Source organism: Triticum aestivum, chromosome 2D (assembly GCF_018294505.1).
Source record: "Triticum aestivum cultivar Chinese Spring chromosome 2D, IWGSC CS RefSeq v2.1, whole genome shotgun sequence".
Lineage (NCBI taxonomy): Eukaryota > Viridiplantae > Streptophyta > Magnoliopsida > Poales > Poaceae > Triticum > Triticum aestivum.
This window is the reverse complement of record NC_057799.1, coordinates 404,532,026-404,552,601: the sequence shown is the minus strand read 5'-3', so window position 1 is coordinate 404,552,601 and position 20,576 is coordinate 404,532,026. Positions and strand designations below refer to the sequence as shown.

The 20,576-nt window shown below is 48.6% G+C and overlaps 1 protein-coding gene across 1 annotated transcript; it reads left to right on the top strand.

Moving 5' to 3' along the window:
- Positions 1-421: 421 nt before the first annotated feature.
- Positions 422-6,446, top strand: LOC123053426 (uncharacterized). The gene is made up of 4 exons (XM_044476905.1): positions 422-696; positions 3,922-4,545; positions 5,176-5,351; positions 5,455-6,446. The coding sequence occupies exons 1-4, from the start codon at positions 635-637 to the stop codon at positions 6,051-6,053; spliced, it is 1,461 nt and encodes a 486-aa protein (XP_044332840.1). The 5' UTR covers positions 422-634; the 3' UTR covers positions 6,054-6,446.
- Positions 6,447-20,576: the final 14,130 nt, after the last annotated feature.

Below are 20,576 nucleotides of genomic sequence, written 5' to 3'. Positions count from 1 at the left end.
CGGATCTCTCTCCTGAAGATGGGACAGCGGTTCGATGATGATGGCGGCCTCTAAAACGTGTGCAAGGGGTGTACGCTTTAGGTTTGCTGCACCGGTTGTTTGTTCCGATACGTTAGATGGATGGATCGGCGACGGCATCGGCTTTAGATATGGGGAGTGAGAGCACTCCACATTATCAAGTTTGTAGGTGTGAGTGGTGGCTTCGGGTGGCTTGATGTATGTTCTTGTCAGACCCTCGTGGAATAATTAATAAAGATGGCTGCATGCATCGATTGATGCAGAGGCCGGCGGTTTAACTTCCATTTCCAAAAAAAATTACAAAAATGGAGGAGGAGGAAGAAGAAGAAACAATAACAAAATGATTCCATGATAACGTCACCCAAACGAGACTTTAATTAATTTAGCACCTTGCGGCTTGCTCTCTCCCTCCCGTGTGCGTGCGGCGTTGCGTCATTCGCCCTCACCCCATCCCGCTTCTGCGCTGCTCGATTCAGTTCAAGTAACCAACACCAGCACCAGCCACCGGGAAGAAGCAGGGAGCAGTGGGAAAGAAAGGACACCGCAAGAGAAGGGGCTCTGTGGCCGCGCTGCTCGTGGCGGTAAAGATCCAGCGGCGGCGGCCGAATCGACAGCCATGATGAGGCACAGAGCTCGCTCTTCGCCCAGCTCCCCGCTCACCCCATCCACCAGCACGAGGTGACCTATCCATTTCCTCAGCTCTTCTTCTTCCGGGGTTTTCTTGGTCGGTTCTTGCGATGAATGTTCCAAGCAAATTTATATGTGTCACCGGAAGTTCTCACTGGAGCTGCGGCCATGGCCTGGAGCAGGCTTAGAAAGTTTTTTTTTTGCTACCTTGGTTTTCACTCTTTTTTAAAGCAATGCTTAAAAATATGAGCTAATACTTAGAACGAGGAATCTTGGAGTCCTTTTTGGTACTTTTTAGCAAGACAAAAATCTGGGGAAATACCTTTTAGAACAAAAGCGCAGAAAAAGAAGAAGAATGCCAAAGTCAACTAAAAGGTGGGCGTGTTGCTTCGATTTCAGATACATGGATTGGTAATGTGTGTATTGCAATGGCGGTCTTTGGCCAAAAAGTAACTGCAGAATCATCACTCCAATTGAGAGAGAAAGAGAGAGACGATCGAACAAGAGCAGATTTGCACAAATCTGCCTCCGTTCCCCCTTCCCTTATTTTTTGTTAAAGCACATCACAAGGGGATCTCGGAGGTCGGAGCCTCTGCGTCATGGAGCCTGGTGGCATCGACATGGAGCACTCGTGGACCTGGCGTCGACATTTGGCGCAGCGCACTGACTTTTCGCTTCTACCCGTGGCGCAGTTTCGGATAAGAAAAAATGTGTTAATGACGTGTTCAGCACTTTAGTTTGCCTTTGAGTTGATGATATGCCCAGCACATCAGCTTGCCTGTGAGTTCAAGGCCTCAGGCCATCACGCTGGCATATAGTGGATGTTGAGTGGATAGATACCCACATTCTTCTCATCAATGGAGAAGATGGGAACAGTAGTCTTCTGATTTCGATTGCTCCATTTTCCCCATATCCAGGATTTGTCAATAGCAAGAATCTCGTGGCTCTAGCCATACAAAGGCGTTGCATTCCTCAAGAAAGTTGTGATCTTTGTTTGATCTTTTCTTGTATGTAGGTCTGTTCTGTAGCCATTTTGATCATTTCAGGTTGCCCGATTGGTTAGTGTCGGGGATAAAATTTTAGCTGACATAGAGACTGTTCCCATTAACCCCGTTTTTTTTTTTTTTTTGCTAAAAAGATCAAATGTATTGTAAAAGTTCACCGGAAGTACAAAGCATCTCAAACATAATAAAAATTACATTGAGACTATGAGACCACCGAACAACCACTACTACCGCCAGAACAAGTTACCGACGCGCAGTTGTCGCCGCTCCCAATACCGGAGCTGGCCTGACCTTGTCGATGACAGCGGGAAAGTTTTCGTGCACGTGCCCCTAAGGACCATCACCTTGGAGCCGCAGTCGTCGCCATTGAACCACCAAATTTTGCCACATGAAGAGAAACCCTAACTTCACTGCCCCCAAGGAGACGGCAGGAATCTAGGCCGGAGCTCCGTCGACTACTTCCAGACGGGCGAACTCGAGGAGGAACAGAGTCCGGAAGACAAACTCGAAGAAGAAGCGCTACCATCCGCCCGAGCGCCGCACCTGTGAGGACTAAGAAACCTTGACCTAAACCACTAACCGGAGCAGAGGCATCGGGATTCCCCTCCCAGCCCACTCTGAGTTAGACTCCAGCGAAATTCATCCTGCCACTGTTCACCGGGGCTTCGGTCGCCGGCTTCGCCGTCATCAGTTCACCAACTTCCTTGACCTTCCGGCACTAGGCAGACATCAGCCCCCACACATGGTCTTACGACTTTGTGGAGAATGTGTTTTTGGTGAACAATCGCCCATGCCTGGTCACTGCGACCCCCTTTTTATGAGGGGGACACCCATCATGCGCAACTGCTAGTGTGGGTCAATCCATTTTGACTCGTTTTTATAATTTACATGCCTTTGTACTGCCTCTGCTTACTGCCGTATTTATGTTAGTGCACTTTCCAATTTGATGATGGCCTTCCATCAACTAGACTTATTCCAACCGGCCCCAAAGGGTATACCATAACACATGGCGAGACCCGACCAAAATCCCGCCTGAGGAGGTATTAGGCGGCGACGTGCTCATAACTTGTGCAATTGTATCACTTTTGTCTGGAGCAATATGGTACAGGGCTGGGTATTGTTCCCGGAGCGTGGCATTACCTAGCTACCTGTCCTCTCATAAGTGGATCTCTAAGCCGTCCCTAATTGCGAAAGATCCGAAGCGAATGAAATGTTTCTTTGCCGCCATCAGATAACGTGCCATGATATCTGTCATCTGCTAGAAAATCGATGATTTGATCTGGCAAGGCACCTAGTACTGTTATTATGTGGGTTGCTGGCCGGGAGGCTTGTCCTCCTTTCTGAAAATAAAGTGTGAGTTGCTGTCATAGCACTGTTGATGCAACAGTAAATGTAATAACAAATGGCCAGACTAACATGACTTTGTTAAACTTTATAATAACAGACTAATTAAGTGTAATTTTTTTACCGTGCTAATTAGTTAACTCACGCTACTATTACCCAATTAACGGACTGGAGATCCACCTAGCATGACCAAATTAATCACCATCACTTACGATTACTTCAGCTATTTTTTGTGAAAGAGTTAGAACAGATTGCTTGATCATTTGTTGAGTCGTGTCTAAAATGAGTTGAACATTGAGCAACATACTATTTATTTGGACTAGTTTTCTCTACTAATTTATTTTCAAACTCATCTAGAGCAAGATCAAATCACCAAATTTATGACAAGTGCTCCATTTGTGTCGGAGATCTCAAATTATAATGTTATGCCTACGTTTTACCTTCATGTCAAGGAATAGAAGCTTCTCATCCTCTATCTTTGGTTCAAATGGAAAATGGCGAGGTTTGGTATGCAGTATAGTTGATTTAAATGAAGTCTGAGAAAATTGAGGCACACAAATGTTATATACAGAAAGATATTTGAGTTGCACAATTATCTCAGAAGACTTCTTTTATTCCTCACATTCCATGATCCCAAAAAATTTGAGCTGTGATCAGGCACTACACAGTGAGAACGTACAATACTATATTAGCTGAAAGGAAGATGGTGACAAAAAGGATTTTAATTACAATCGTCTTCAGCAACTGAGTGTAATAGTGTATACTTTATTGATTACTGGTGTGAGTTGTATTTACTGAATGGTAGAATATTTCATGAAATTTAGTGGACCGTGTAGAGGGGAACTTACCGTGCATCGCTGCATTTTTTTTTTTGAGGGTTCATCGCGGCATTCTATACCATAACCAATTTACACATTTTTCCTTGCAGAGCGAAGAAGATATTTGGTTTCTCCGTATCTCTCATCCTCATCAATCTGGCTTCTATTATGGAGCGTGCTGATGAGAATCTTCTCCCAGCAGTTTACAAGGAAGTCAGTGTAGCCTTCAACGTTGGTCCCGCCGATCTGGGATACCTTAATTTCCTAATGAACTTTCTTAAGTCGATAGCATCCCCCTTGGCAGGCATCCTTGCTCTTCACTATGATCGGCCAGCGGTGCTTGCAATAGGAACTGTCTTCTGGGCCTTATCAACAGGGGCTGTTGGTGTCAGCCAGCATTTTGGGCAGCTTGCATTCTGGAGAGCTGTGAACGGCCTTGGACTTGCCATTGTAATACCGGCGCTTCAGTCGTTCATAGCAGATAGCTACAAAGACGGTACGCGCGGCGCTGGGTTTGGTCTGTTAAGCCTCATCGGTGCGGTGGGGGGCATAGGTGGCAGTGTTGTGGCCACACTCATGGCTGGGAAGGACTACTGGGGGTTGCCTGGGTGGCGTCTTGCGTTTATTATAGTTGCACTTCTTAGCTTGATAATTGGCATTCTTGTGTACCTGTATTCCACTGATCCGAGAAGAATCCCTGGCACTCATCTTCTAGATGACGACGACTACGAGAGGTATTCCTCTTCTTTCTGATTTTTCAGTTTTGTGCTTGTTTATTTTATTTTATCTTATTTTATTTACGAGGATTCGTTAATCAGAACTACTATCTTCATCGGAAAAAATTATTCAGAACTACTATCTTTATCGGGAAAAAATAAATCAGAACTACTACCTGAGTCTTGTTAAAACGAGTCTTACAGAGACCTTTATGAGTTGAGTACAGTGATTTGGTGGTCATATAGATCCTATGATTCTGCCAGATTTTTTTTTAAAGGAGGATAACCTCCGGCCTCTGCATCAGGACGATGCATGCAGCCATTCTGCTAGATAAGATGACATCATGATTTTTTGATTTACTTGCAGGAATTAAATTTGAGCTGTATGTTTTTTTTCGGCAGTGGTTAATATGTGATGGGGCTGATTCTAGAGATGCATATCTCTTGTTTCATTACTTTGTCCCTTTCAGTTTGATACTGCAGATAAAAAAAAACAAAAGATTTCCATGGTCAGTGAAGCTTGTAACTTGAAAGACAGTATAGATTTCTTCTTGCTCTAACTGAGATGTGTAGTGATTGAGCCAAAACTAGCAAAGAGAGGTGGGACGGTGATGAATGAACATAAACATTGATATCCTCTTTTCCCAGGTTACATCTGTCCAGCAAAGACGTTCTTCCTCCGCCCTCAATCTGGATGGATTCTTGGGTAGCAACGAGAAGTGTCATGAAAGTGAAGACATTTCAGATCATTGTGCTGCAGGGGATAATCGGCTCGTTGCCCTGGACGGCCATAGTTTTCTTCACCATGTGGTTCGAACTCATCGGTATGGCAAAAAATCCGATAAGCTCCTGCTACATTAAACTGATATAGTAGCAGTTCTCCTCTCCAGAAGAAACTTGAATATTGACGGTGTTAACGCCTCCTAGGTTTTGACAACAGGAGCTCCGCAGCATTGAACAGCCTATTCGCCATCGGGTGCGCCAGTGGAGCTTTCCTCGGCGGCGTGCTAGCGGACCGGCTGTCGCGGCGCTACCCCGATTCCGCGCGCATCATGTGCGCCCAGTTCAGCGCCTTCATGGGCATCCCGTTCTCGTGGATCCTCCTCACGGCCATCCCTCAGTCCACCGACTACTGGCTCGCCTACGCCGTCACGCTCTTCTTCATGGGCATCACCATCAGCTGGTGCGCCACCTCGGCGAACAACCCCATGTTCGCCGAGGTGGTCCCTCCCAAGCACCGCACCATGATCTACGCCTTCGACCGCGCCTTCGAGGGCTCGTTCGCTTCACTGGCCGCTCCTGCTGTTGGCTTGGTCACCGAGAAGATATACGGCTACGACGCCAAGACTGTGAACATCGCCAACGGATCGGCGGAAGGAGCGTATGCGTTGTCAAGGGGACTGCTCACCATGATGATCGTTCCTTTTGGAGTCTGTGTCCTGTTCTACAGCCCTTTGTACCTTGTGTTCAAGCGCGACAGAGACAATGCCAAGGTCGCCAGCTTCAAGAACCAGGAGCTAACCTGAAGAGATACCTTGGTTTCCCGACTGCCGAGGAATCTCATATTCAGGCTTCTTTAGGCTGGCAGATCAGAAAGGTTGGGTTCGTTCTTCAGGTTGATAGATTGATTCGGGCTGCTTGCGACGAGCCACTCGTTTTCTTCTTTTCTTGTGGGGAAACCACTCGTTTTCAATGGCGATACATTCATCCGAAGAAGAAAATGCCAAAATATTCTTCAGATTCCACCCATGCTGATGTTTTTCTAGTAGCTGCACTACCTGGCCAGCTAAGTTGTAACAGATTCAGTTTGAGATGGACAACAACTGATTACATATGGACAATTTGGGGCGGTAGAATTTTGATCGATTGCACCGGAAAGCATTGCTACCTCTCTAATGCTTCATTCTTAGTTTGCAGCATACTCCCTCTATTTCTTTTTACTTCGCATACAAGATTTGTCTTAAGTTAAATTTCATAAAGTTTGACCAGATTTATATACAAAATTATCAACATCTACAATATTGAAGATATACAATATGGAAGTTAATTCAATGATGCATCTAATGATATCAATTTTACATTGTGAATGTTAATATTTTTGACTTAAGACAAATTTTATACAGAGACTAAAAAGAAACTGAGGGACGATGTTGTGGTAGTTCAAGGAAATGACCTAGTCCCACTTGGAACATGGGGACCCGCACCCTCAGCCTAGCACGGCGGGCCGTAGTAGGGGATGGCCCGAGACAATGCATGTCGTCGTTTACGTCCGAATCGGAGCCCGACCAGACGGGGAAGATGCTCCACCAGAGGAGTTGCGTCGTCGCGCCGGGGTTGGGGCGCTGGATGGACCGCACCGCGGCCAGCCACCGTTGCCTCGCGTCTGATCCAAGCACCATTTGGGCGAACGCAATGGATTTCCGCCGGATCGAGTCCAGCCACGGTTGGACGGACTTTTCTCGGGAGCGGTGGAACCGCACGGGTGGCCATCCCATCCTTTGACCACCGTCCCAGTCCACAGAACGGGAGAGCTCGGAGTCGGACCCGCTACCCCGCAGCGGCGGCTTCAGGCCCTGGCAGGCAAGGCCTCGGGCGTGGTGGAGTGTGTCTTCGTGTATTGTAGCAAAAATATCACTATAGAACATTGTAGCATACTGTAGCTAAGCAGCTCGTCTTGGACATCGGCTTGTTATGGCTTCATTATTGGTTACCCGTCCTGTTGGAGAAAGCCGGAGTTCGTCGGAAGGGAGATTGGGGGCAGAGTGGAGTGGCTAGGGTTTGGTCCGGAACACGGATGGGGACGAATGTATGTAGGGTTGGGGTGGGCCAGCGTGGGCCGGATTCAACGTGGCGGATGCGCTCGAGACTCCCCATATCCGTCCCAAATTTGGACTGCATATGAGAGGTGTCGGACAACCCAGGTGTATATGGCCGGTTTAAGGCGCCCGACTGGGTCTTTTTTGTGACCGGTCAGACCAGGTCATCCCCCCGGATGTATATGGTCGGTTTGAGGAGTCCGACTTTAGATGCTCTTAGAGCAACTCTAGTAGATCATGTAAAACGCGGTACCATAAATTTCGTTTACGGGATTCTGTAAAGTGAATTTGCGGTAACACGGAAGGCACAACAGAACAGATCCGGTATACAAATATTGCACAATTTAAATTTAAACTTCGCGCCACGATAGTTCACCGAAGTTCTTCATACATTCAAACACACAAACTTAAAAATATACTCCCTCTGTCCCATAATGTAAGACGTTTGGATGGATGGAGTAGTAGATAACCAAATCTAAACTAGTCTAGGGCTTGATGTTTGGGTAGAACTCGGTCGCGGACCGGTAGATGAAGGAAATATGCCCTAGAGGCAATAATAAAGTTGTTTTTTATATTTTCCTTATATCATGATAAATGTTTATTATTCATGCTAGAATTGTAGTAACCGGAAACTTAGTACATGTGTGAATACATAGACAAAACTGAGTGTCCCTAGTATGCCTCTACTTGACTAGCTCGTTAATCAAAGATGGTTAAGTTTCCTGACCATAGACATGTGTTGTCATTTGATGAACGGGATCACATCATTAGAGAATGATGTGATGGACAAGACCCATCCGTTAGCTTAGCATTATGATCATTTAGTTTTATTGCTATTGCTTTCTTCATGACTTATACATATTCCTCTGACTATGAGATTATGCAACTCCCGAATACCGGAGGAACACCTTGTGTCCTATCAAACGTCACAACATAACTGGGTGATTATAAAGATGCTCTACAGGTGTCTCTGAAGGTGTTTGTTGGGTTGGCATAGGTCAAGATTAGGATTTGTCACTCCGTGTATCGGAGAGGTATCTCTGGGCCCTCTCAGTAATGCACATCACTATAAGCCTTGCAAGCAATGTGACTAATGAGTTAGTTATGGGATGACGCATTACGGAACGAGTAAAGAGACTTGCCGGTAACTAGATTGAACTAGGTATGATGATACCGATGATCGAATCTCGGGCAAGTAACATACCGATGAGAAAGGGAATGACATATGTTGTTATGCGGTTTGGCCGATAAAGTTTTTCGTAGAATATGTAGGAGCCAATATGAGCATCCAGGTTCCGCTATTGGTTATTGACCGGAGATGTGTCTCGGTCATGTCTACATAGTTCTCGAACCCGTAGGGTCTGCACGCTTAACGTTCGATGACGATTTGTATTATGAGTTATGTGTTTTGGTGACCGAAGTTTGTTCGGAGTGCCGGATGAGATCACGGACATGATGAGGAGTCTCGAAATGGTTGAGATGTAAAGATTCATATATTGGAAGGTTGTATTCGGACATCGGAATGGTTCCGAGTGATTCGGGTATTTTACCGGAGTACCGAGGGGTTACCGAAACCCCCCGGGGAAGTATTGGGCCAACATGGGCCTAAGGGAGAGAGAGGGAAGCTCGCGGGGGGTGGCCGCACGCCCCCTCCTAGGGAGTCCGAATAGGACAAGGAGGAGGGGGCGGCGCCCCCTTTCCCTTTCCCTCTCCCTCTCCTTCCTATTCCCTCCGGTGGAGAAAGGAAAGGGGGGCGAATCCTACTTGGACTAGGAGTCCAAATAGGACTCCCCCCATGGCGCGCCCCTCCTGGCCGCCGGCCTCTCTCCCCCTCCTTTATATACGTGGGCAGGGGCACACCAAGAGTTCTCTTAGCCGTGTGCGGTGCCCCCCTCCACAGTTTACTCCTCCGGTCATAGCGTCGTAGTGCTTAGGCGAAGCCCTGCGCGGATCACATCACCATCACCGTCACCACACCGTCGTGCTGACAGAACTCTCCCTCGACCCTCTACTGGATCAAGAGCTCGAGGGACGTCATCGAGTTGAACGTGTCCTAAACACGGAGGTGTCATACGTTCGGTACTTGGATCGGTTGGATCGTGAAGACATTCGACTACATCAACCACGTTAATATAACGCTTCCGCTTTCGGTCTACGAGGGTACGTGGACACACTCTCCCCGTCTCGTTGCTATGCATCTCCTAGATAGATCTTGCATGTGAAGGAAATAGGCCCTAGAGGCAATAATAAAGTTGTTATTTATATTTCCTTATATCGTGATAAATGTTTATTATTCATGCTAGAATTGTATTAACCGGAAACTTAGTACATGTGTGAATACATAGAAAAACAGAGTGTCACTAGTATGCCTCTACTTGACTAGCTCGTTGAATCAAAGATGGTTAAGTTTCCTAGCCATAGACATGAGTTGTCATTTGATTAACGGGATCACATCATTAGAGAATGATGTGATTGACTTGACCCATTCCGTTAGCCTAGCACTTGATCATTTAGTTTATTTGCTATTGCTTTCTTCATGACTTATACATGTTCCTATGACTATGAGATTATGCAACTCCCGAATACCGGAGGAACACTTAGTGTGCTATCAAACGTCACAACGTAACTGGGTGATTATAAAGGTGCTCTACAGGTGTCTCCAATGATGTTTGTTGAGTTGGCATAGATCAAGATTAGGATTTGTCACTCCGATCGTTGGAGAGGTATCTCAGGGCCCTCTCGGTAATGCACATCACTATAAGCCTTGCAAGCAATGTGACTAATGAGTTAGTTGTGAGATGATGCATTACAGAACGAGTAAAGAGACTTGCCGGTAACGAGATTGAACTAGATATTGAGATACCGACGATCGAATCTCGGGCAAGTAACATACCGATGACAAAGGGAACAACGTATATTGTTATGCGGTTTGACCGATAAAGATCTTCGTAGAATATGTGGGAGCCAATATGAACATCCAGGTTCCGCTATTGGTTATTGACCGGAGACGTGTCTCGGTCATGTCTACATAGTTCTCGAACCCGTAGGGTCCGCACGCTTAACGTTCGGTGACGATCGGTATTATGAGTGTATGTGTTTTGATGTACCGAAGGTAGTTCGGAGTCCCGGATATGATCACGGATATGACGAGGAGTCTCGAAATGGTCGAGACATAAAGATTGATATATTGGACGGCTATATTTGGACACCAGAAGTGTTCCGGGTGATTTCGGAGAAAACCGGAGTGCCGGAGGGTTACCGGAACCCCCCGGGGAACTAGTGGACCTAGATGGGCCTTAGTGGAGAGAGAGAGAGAGAGAGGCTGCCAGGGCAGGCCGCGTGCCCCCTCCCCCATGAGTCCGAATTGGACTAGGAGGGGGTGGCGCCCCCTTTCCTTCCCCTCTCCCACTCCTTCCTGCCCCCTCCTAGTAGGACTAGGAAAGGAGGAATCCTACTCCTACTAGGAGGAGGATTCCTCCCCTCCTTGGCGCGCCCTAGGGCCTGCCGGCCTCCCCCTTGCTCCTTTATATACGTGTGCAGGGGGCACCCTAGAACACACAACGGACAACTGTCTTAGCCGTGTACGGTGCCCCCCTCCACCATAATCCACCTCGGTCATATCGTCGTAGTGCTTAGGCGAAGCCCTACGCTGGTAACTTCATCATCACCGTCATCACGCTGATAACCCACAAGTATAGGGGATCGCTACAGTTTTCGAGGGTAGAGTATTCAACCCAAATTTATTGATTCGACACAAGGGGAGCCAAAGAATATTCTCAAGTATTAGCAGTTGAGTTGTCAATTCAACCACACCTGGATAACTTAATATCTGGAGCAATTTATTTAGTAGTAAAGTAGTATGGAAGTAACGGTAACGGTGGCAAAAGTAACGATAGCAGTTTTGTAGTGATTGTAACAGCAGCAACGGAAAAGTAAATAAGCGAAGAACAATATGTGAAAAGCTCGTAGGCATTAGATCGGTGATGGAGAATTATGTCGGATGCGATTATTCATACAACAGTTATAACATAGGGTGACACAGAACTAGCTCCAACTCATCAATGTAATGTAGGCATGTATTCCGAATATAGTCATACGTGCTTATGGAAAAGAACTTGCATGACATCTTTTGTCCTACCCTCCCGTGGCAGCGGGGTCCTATTGGAAACTAAGGGATATTAAGGCCTCCTTTTAATAGAGTACCGGACCAAAGCATTAACACATAGTGAATACATTAACTCCTCAAACTACGGTCATCACCGGGAGTGGTCCCGATTATTGTCACTTCGGGGTTGCCGGATCATAACACATAGTAGGTGACTATATACTTGCAAGATAGGATCAAGAACACATATATATTCATGAAAACATAATAGGTTCAGATCTGAAATCATGGCACTCGGGCCCTAGTGACAAGCATTAAGCATATCAAAGTCATAGCAACATCAATCTCAGAACATAGTGGATACTAGGGATCAAACCCTAACAAAACTAACTCAATTACATGATAAATCTCATCCAACCCATCACCGTCCAGCAAGCCTACGATGGAATTACTCACGCACGGCGGTGAGCATCATGAAATTGGTGATGGAGGATGATTGATGATGACGATGGCGACGGATTCCCCTCTCCGGAGCCCCGGACAGACTCCAGATCAGCCCTCCCGAGAGAGATTAGGGCTTGGCGGCGGCTCTGTATCGTAAAACGCGATGAATCCTTCTCTCTGTTTTTTTCTCCCCGAACACAAATATATAGAGTTGGAGTTGAGGTCGGTGGAGCACCAGGGGGCCCACGAGGCAGGGGGCGCGCCCCCAACCCTCGTGGACAGGGTGTGGGTGTCGGTGTCAAAACCGGCGGATCTCGGGTAGGGGGTCCCGAACTGTGCGTCTAGGATCGATGGTAACAGGAGACAGGGGACACAATGTTTACCCAGGTTCGGGCCCTCTCTATGGAGGTAATACCCTACTTCCTGCTTGATTGATCTTGATGAATATGAGTGTTACAAGAGTTGATCTACCATGAGATCGTAATGGCTAAACCCTAGAAGTCTAGCCTATGAGTATAAGGTAATGAATCTGTCCTATCCGGACTATGCTCTCCGATTTATATAAACACCGGAGAGATCTAGGGTTACATGAGGTCGGTTACATAGGAGGGAATCTTCATAATAGGTCACCTAGCTTGCCTTCCTCGCCAAGTAGAGTCCAATCCGGACACGGGTATAGTCTTCGGTCTTCGTGTTTTCACAGCCCATCAGTCCGGCCCATGGATAACAGGCCGGACGCCCGAGGACCCCTTAGTCCAGGGCTCCTTCAGTAGCCCTCGAACCAGGCTTCAATGAGGAGGTGTTCGGCGTTTGGATTGTCTTCGGCATTGCAAGGCGGGTTCCCTTCTCCAAGTAATGTATTCGGCTGTTGACTCAGTATTGTTCCCCTCGGCTTCTGCGCGCTAATAACTTCGTCTTCCACGTGTCGAGCGAATGCGGAAAGTCAGGGTATTTTTTCAAATAACACCCCGTCCATGCAAGGGAGCGCACCTATTAAAGATACTGGATCTCGGATCCATGCGACACCACACCGAGAAGATCCCTGGAGACTGCTAGGAGAAACCATTCCAACATGGCTAGCATTCCCGGCTCCTCCTCCCGTTCCAGCCCAAAGAAAAGCGAGTGGGAGAAGTGCTCTGTGTCTCACAGTCAGTTAGCAAAGTTGCAAACACGGGGATTTCTTCCTCCCGCGGATCTGGTCCCTGTTCGAGCAGGGCTGGCTTCCTTCAATGGTGTGACTCAGGCGGAGGACTCCCCCAATCTGTTCGGGGGGGAGCGAGTGTGCTTCGTACCCTATCTGATAAGAGGCGTCGGATTTCCAGTCCACCCGTTCCTCCGAGGGCTTCTGGAGTATTATGGCCTTCAGCTGTATAACTTCACTCCCGCCTCTATCCTGCACATCGCAGGTTATGTTGTTTTATGCAAGCTATTTCTGGGTGTTGAAGCCCATTTCGAACTGTGGAGAAAATTGTTCTGTCTTGTCCCGCGTAACCATGAGGGGTCAATATTTGAAGTGGGCGGAGCCGAAGTGTGGCGCATCGCCGATACCGGTTACCCCTCCGGCACACCAAGGAAGGCATCTAAAGAATGGCTTTCCGAGTGGTTCTACATCGAGGACGTTGCGCTTCCCGACCCAGTTCGAAAGGGTCTCCCTGAATTCGCAAGCGTTCCGCTAAAGAAACGCCACAGTTGGCGCCCCCGGAGCCTTGAGGAGGATGACAGTGCGGAGGTTCGTCAACTCTTGGGCGAGATAAAGATGCTCGCCCAGTCCGGATTAACAATGGTTGAGGTAATGGCGACCTCCATAACGCCAGGGGTTCAGCCACTTCAATACAGAGGGCTCCCAATGTGGCACTACAATGGGGAGGACGACGCCTCCCGCTGCGGTCGAAAAGGTCCGGGCACCCCCGCCGCTCTGGCCAAAATACTGGCCGAGCTGTTCAAAGGGGAGGAAGAGAAATTTCTTCGAATCAATCGCAGAGATGGATATTCTATGTATAATCCTCCCAGTTGGGTAAGCCCCAATCCTTCTGCTTTACTCATTTCACTTCCCGGATTACCTCTGACAAATTTCTAATCCGCTTATAACAGCATTGGCGAAGAATCACCGAGGGGTTTTACAGCCCCGCCCCACAGCCTAAGGACCACAACCGGGAGCTGGATCCCGGGTTCGAAGAAGATACGGATATATTCGTTGTACTCGCGGAAGGGGTGTTTTACCAGGCGAGCTACGATGGCACGGAAGTGGCCATTATCGCTGACTACCCTGGTCTTCTTCCGGCTTCCCACGTAAGTTGTTGAGAAAAAACCTCTCTCGAAAGAGCTTCCTCGCACTGTCTCGTGCTCCACAGGGGAGACGTTCGGCGCGTCACACTACTCCAGGGGCGGCTCCAAAGAGAGCGGCTCCGGCGCCGATCAAGGCTTCTAAAAGGAAGGTCGGTGAAGTCACGACCGGTCCCTCGTCAAAGAGGTAAGGATTTAAAGGTATACTTCAACAGTCACATCCAACTGTAACTTGTACGCTTGTTTGACGCCAGGAAAAAGGTTCACCGGACTAAATCCGAGGGTCCGGCCAGCCGCACTCCCCGTGCCCGGGATTTAGACCCCGTTGGAAAGGCGGGAGCCAACATAGGAACAGTGCCGGACTGTCCTTCGGCCGAGGGTTCGGAGAATATGTCCGTCACCAACTCGGAAGTGGAGAGCGCCATGAACCATCGGCGCTGCAGGGCTGTTTTACGAGACCCTGAGTTTTCGGAAGAGGCATTCAATGCCTTCAGCTCGGACGATGCGTACATCCGAACTGCTCGAAACGGGCTTAGTAGAGCCACGGAGCAGTATTTAACAGATGTGCGGGTAAGTTTTCTTTGTCCGAATAGGATAACCATATGCCAGTAGCCCCCGGGACTGAAAGCAGTTGGTACAACTGACTTAAGGACCGTTGTATGGCCAGGTTCTTACAGAGAAGAACAACCTGCTATCCCAAGAGCTGGAACAATGTCAGACGCAGCTAAATGCTGCTACCGCCGAAATGGAAAAGTCCAACAAGGCGTCACCTGGTAATATTCCCCTCCAACGAGAAAATATACTTATATGCCTCGAATACTAACATTCTTGCCTATACCGTGACATAATGGTCAGGGGGACTCAAAGAGGCGTTGGAAGTCGCGCAAGCGAATGAGCAAGAAGCCAAAAGGCTACAAGCTACAGGCGATCGTGTGCTGAAGCAGGCCATTATTGAGAAAAACCAACTCCAGGATTGCAAGACCCAGCTAGGCGAAGAGCTGAAAGATGTGCGGGCCCAGCTAGCCGATTCCGTGAAGGAGAACAAGCAGTTGCGGGGCAGCATATTCAGTATGTGTCTGAACTATGTTGAGAGTAGTTCGGCGAGAGGAGAAACTGATATAGCTATGATCGCAGGTATATTGACGGGCCGTCCTGAAGAGGAGGTGTCCGGATCATCGAGTGATCTGCTGCAAAAGTTGTCGCAAGTGCACGAACAGGCGCGGCTGGCGATGCGGAGTGTTGCCAAGGCTCTATGGCCATCCGCCTCCCCTCCAAGAAGTATGGAGGAGCTTGTAGAGCGGTTCAAAGGAGCGCAGCGGCGTATCCGACTATGGAAGATATCGGCCTGTCGATAGGGTGCGCGAGAGGCTTGGGCCATGGTGAAGACTCGGTATACCAAGCTTGATCCTAATCACATGGCTCGGGTCGGACCGGTAGGGCCGAATGGGGAAGAAATTCCCGTTAGTTTAGTGTATGACCAAGTAGAGTTGGCCGCCAAATATTCCCAACAGGATTGTAAGTTAGATCGCATGTTGGACGGTATATAGGAGGAAGTGTTTGAGTCCAAGTGACTATGTACTTTCCTCACCGTGTGGAATTCTAGCTGAATTGTATATCATTTGTCATGGCAGACCTTTTCGCTTCAACCTCCGGACCCGAAGGTGCGGAGTGTTTCCGAATACCGTCACGGCCGAATAGGCTGGGGTACGCGTGGAAAACTAAGCGTAGGGGTCATAGTTGCTTGAACAGACAAGTTGTATCTGGCTAGTTCTGTTATATTACATTGAGATTGTAAGAAACATCTTCCAGGGAGAATAGTTCCGTTAAGGGTTCCTTTCCCTGGGTATGCATGCATTAGTAGACATGTCAGAATTGTGATGTGAAAATCACAGAGTGTATAGCTTCTGGGGGTTCACAATAGAGTGAGTGCAAAAAGGTATTTTCCATCCACCGACCAAATATTCCCTTAAGAACGCTAGCTTTCGGCTTCACCCAGTCTAAGATACACATCCGGATGACCCGGCAGTAACAATCGCAGAGGTGCTCCCTTTACCACCTAGCCGAACAATCGGGAACGTAGGGGTAAGCACAGGAGCCAGGCAACCCAGCTTGGCAAAAACTTAAGTCATATCGATGCATATAATGGTGAAGAAAAGACATACGGGGAACACGCGTATGTGTGATGAGCTTAATGCTCGGCAAGTAATATTAACAAGCTTCTGTTAAAAGAAGCCCCCAGGTATAATGAACGTACGTTTGTAAAAATGTGTACGTGAGCAGTATTCGGTCAAGCCGAATGATAGCTTTAGAGCAAAAAAATGTGAAAAAAGGGCGAAAGAGTTATGGAAACTGTAAGGGAGAAGGAGACTAACAAAGGGTTCGGCGCTAGGCATAGAACCTTCGGAGTCTGGCCGCATTCCATGGGTTCGGCTCTAGGCGATTGTCTGATGCGTCACGAAGACAGTATGCTCCTCCGGTAAGAACTTCGTCAATTATGAAGGGACCCTCCCATTTGGGCTTGAGTTTGTCCTTTTTCTTCTCCGGCAAGCGTAGAACGAGTTCGCCAACGTTGTAAGTCTTGGCCCGTACTTCTCTGCTTTGATATCTTCGAGCATGCTATTGATAAAATGCTGAACGGGCTTTGGCGACATCGCGCTCCTCCTCCAGGGCATCTAGGCTGTCCTGCCGATCCAACTCGGCCTCTTTCTCTTCGTACATACGCTTTCGAGGTGAGTCGTGTATAATATCGCAGGGCAATACAGCCTCTGCACCGTACACCATGAAGAAAGGTGTGTATTCGGTAGTACGGTTGGGCGTGGTCCGCAGCCCCCAGAGTACGGAGTCGAGCTCCTCGACCCAGTGCTTGTCTGATTCTTTCAAAGACCGCACTAGTCTGGGTTTGATGCCGCTCATAATAAGACCATCAGCTCGCTCGACTTGACCGTTTGTTTGCGGGTGGTAGACAGAGGCGTAATCGAGCTTAATGCCCAGATTAGCACACCAGGTTTTCACCTCATCAGCTATGAAATTCGAACCGTTATCGGTGATGATGTTGTGACGGTGTACCACATCGGATATAAATGCAATCACCGGTCTGGACTCGGCCGTTTTAACTGGTCTAGCCTCTAACCACTTGGTAAATTTGTCCACCATGACCAACAGATATTTTTTCTTATGGCTTCCCCCTTTAAGGGGTCCGACCATGTCCAAGCACTAGACTGCAAAGGGCCATGTAATGGGGATTGTTTGTAGAGCGGTTGGGGGCATATGGCTTTGGTTGGCGAAGAGTTGGCATCCGACACAGCGTTGGACAAGGTCCTGTGCGTCTGCCCGGGCCGTAGGCCAGTAAAATCCTGTACGGAAGGCCTTGCTGACAAGTGCCCGGGCTGCGGCATGGTGCCCACCGGGACCGGCGTGAATTTCTGCCAAGAGTTGCCGCCCCTCCTCCTCGGAGATACACCTTTGAAGGACTCCGGTAGTGCTTTTCTTGTAGAGCTCTCCTTCGTGAACTTTATAGGCCTTCGAGCGCCGGACTATGCGGCGAGCCTCGTTCTGATCTTCTGGGAGCTCCTTCCTATTAAAGTAGGCCAAGAATGGTTCGGTCCAAGGGGCAATTACTGCCATGATGAGGTGGGTCGATGGTGTTACTTTGGTGGTTGAGCCTCCGATGATATCGGCGTGTTCGTTATCTGTGTTTGTGTTCGGAGCGGGATTGTCGTTGCTATCTCCCCCTTGCCATTCCACGGATGGCTTAAAGAGCCTTTCGAGGAAGATGTTAGGTGGGACGGGGTCGCGCTTAGCGTCGATGCGAGCAAGGACGTCTGCCGCCTGGTTACTTTCGCGGGCGATGTGATGAAATTCGAGTCCCTCGAACCGAGCCGACACCTTCAAAACGGCATTGCGATAAGCTGCCATCTTTGGATCTTTGGCATCAAAGTCTCCATTGATTTGGGATATTGCGAGGTTTGAGTCCCCGCGCACCTCCAGGCGTTGTATGCCCATTAATACGGCCATCCAGAGGCCATGTAGCAAGGCCTCGTATTCGGCTGCGTTGTTGGAGTCTATGTATAATATTTGGAGTACGTACTGGACGATATCTCTTGTGGGGGACGTTAATACGACGCCCGCCCCTAGCCCTGCCAACATCTTGGAGCCGTCAAAATGCATCACCCAGTTGGAATACACGCCGTACTCTTTAGGGAGTTCGGCTTCTGTCCATTCGGCGACGAAGTCGGCCAGTACCTGGGATTTGATGGCTCTACGTGGTTTGTACATGATGTCGAATGGCAGGAGCTCAATGGCCCATTTGGCAATCCGGCCCATTGCATCCCGGTTGTTAATTATATCATTGAGGGGCACTTCGGAGGCCATCGTGATAGAGCACTCCTGAAAGTAGTGCCGCAATTTTCGAGATGCCATGAAGACTGCATATGCTATTTTTTGATAATGAGGGTACCGGGATTTGCATGGTGTGAGGACGGTGGATACGTAGTATGCCGGCTTCTGGAGCGGGAATTTGTGTCCGTCCTGTTCTCGTTCGACGACGAGTACAGTGCTCACCACCTGGTGTGTTGCTGATATGTATAAGAGCATTTGTTCGCCGGCGTTTGGCGCGGCCAGGCTTGGGTTGCTTTCCAGAAGGGCTTTTATTTCTTCCAGTCCGGCCGTCGCCGCGTCTGTCCACTCGAAGTTACCGGTGCGCCTAGAAGGCAATAGAGCGGCAGCGCCTTTTCTCCCAACCTGGAGATGAAGCGGCTTAAAGCTGCCATGCACCCAGTGAGTTTTTGGACCTGCTTGAGTTCGGTTGGCGTAGCCAGTTGTGACAGAGCTCGGATTTTGGCTGGATTTGCTTCAATTCCTCTATTGGAAATGATGAAGCCCAATAGTTTACCGGCGGGGACGCCGACGACGCACTTTTCTGGGTTAAGCTTGATGTCGTATGTGCGGAGGTTGTCGAATGTGAGATGCAAGTCGTCTATTAGTGTTTCGACGTGTCTAGTTTTGATTTCGACGTGTCTAGTTTTGATGACGACGTCATCCACGTAGGCCTCCACTGTTTTGCCGATCTGTTTCTCGAGGCATGTTTGGATCATGCGCTGGTAGGTGGCGCCGGCGTTCTTGTGCCCGAAAGGCATGGTGTTGAAGCAAAACGGCCCGTATGGTGTAATGAATGCTGTTGCGGCTTGATCGGACTCCTTCATTTTGATTTGATGGTATCCGGAATATGCATCAAGGAAGCACAGCGAGTCGTGACCTGTGGTAGCGTCAATGATTTGATCAATGCGGGGAAGAGGGAAGGGATCCTTAGGGCAAGCCTTGTTAAGGTCTTTAAAATCGACGCATAGGCGCCAGGATTTATCCTTCTTTGGTACCATTACCAAGTTTGCCAGCCAGTCCGGATGTTTAATGTCTTTGATGAATCCGGCCTCGATGAGTTTGGCTAGCTCCTCCCCCATAGCTTGTCGTTTGGGTTCGGAAAAGCGCCGCAGAGTTTGCTTGACCGGCTTATATCCCTTTAGTATGTTGAGGCTATGTTTGGCCCTCGCGCGGGATTCCTGGCATATCGGAAGGATGCCAGGCGAATATATCCCAGTTTTCGCGCAGGAAGTCTCGTAGTGCGGCGTCGACTGCAGGGCTGAGTTGTGCTCCGATAGACGCTGTCTTCTTCGGGTCTGTTGGATGGACCTGAAATTTGACTATTTCTTCTGCTGGCTTGAAGGAAGTGCATTTGGGTCGTTTGTCCAGGATCACATCGTCCTTATCCACGGTGGAGCGTAGTGCGCTTAGTTCTTCGGCCGCAAGGGCCTCAGACAATGCCTCGAGGGCCAAGGATGCGGTTTTATTCTCGGCGCGGAGGGCTATGTCTGGATCGCTGACTAGGGTGATTATTCCATTAGGCCCGGGAATTTTTAGCTTCATATACCCATAATGAGGTATGGCTTGAAAGCGCATGAAGGCCTCTCGCCCTAGCAGGGCGTGGTACCCACTGTTGAAAGGGGCCACCTGGAAAGTTATTTCTTCGGACCGATAATTCTCCAGCGTGCCGAACACCACATCCAGTGTAATTTTTCCTGCACACCGAGCTTCCCGGCTAGGAATGATACCTCGAAAGGTTGTGCTGCTTTTCTCGATGCGGCTCCTGTCTATTTCCATCTTGTGGAGTGTGTCCTCGTAAATGAGGTTTAGTCCGCTGCCGCTGTCCATGAGGACTTTTGTGAGTCGAAAGTTGTCCACGATGGGACTGAGGACTAGGGCAGCTGGCGCTCGGACTATTCTGTATTTAGGTTCGTCACTGGCGTTGAAGGTTATGGCCGTGTCGTTACAGGGGTCAATTGCAACGACCTGGCAAACTTCGGCGAGATCGCGCATGGCCCTTTTACGCTTATTGTTTGAAGCGAATG

Excerpts from the sequence above, each read along its gene's own strand:
- LOC123053426 (XM_044476905.1), top strand. The coding sequence starts at position 635 with ATGATGAGGCACAGAGCTCGCTCTTCGCCCAGCTCCCCGCTCACCCCA. Across the intron at positions 697-3,921 it reads ACCCCATCCACCAGCACGAG|AGCGAAGAAGATATTTGGTT; the intron begins GTGACCTATCCA and ends TTTTCCTTGCAG. Across the intron at positions 4,546-5,175 it reads GATGACGACGACTACGAGAG|GTTACATCTGTCCAGCAAAG; the intron begins GTATTCCTCTTC and ends CTCTTTTCCCAG.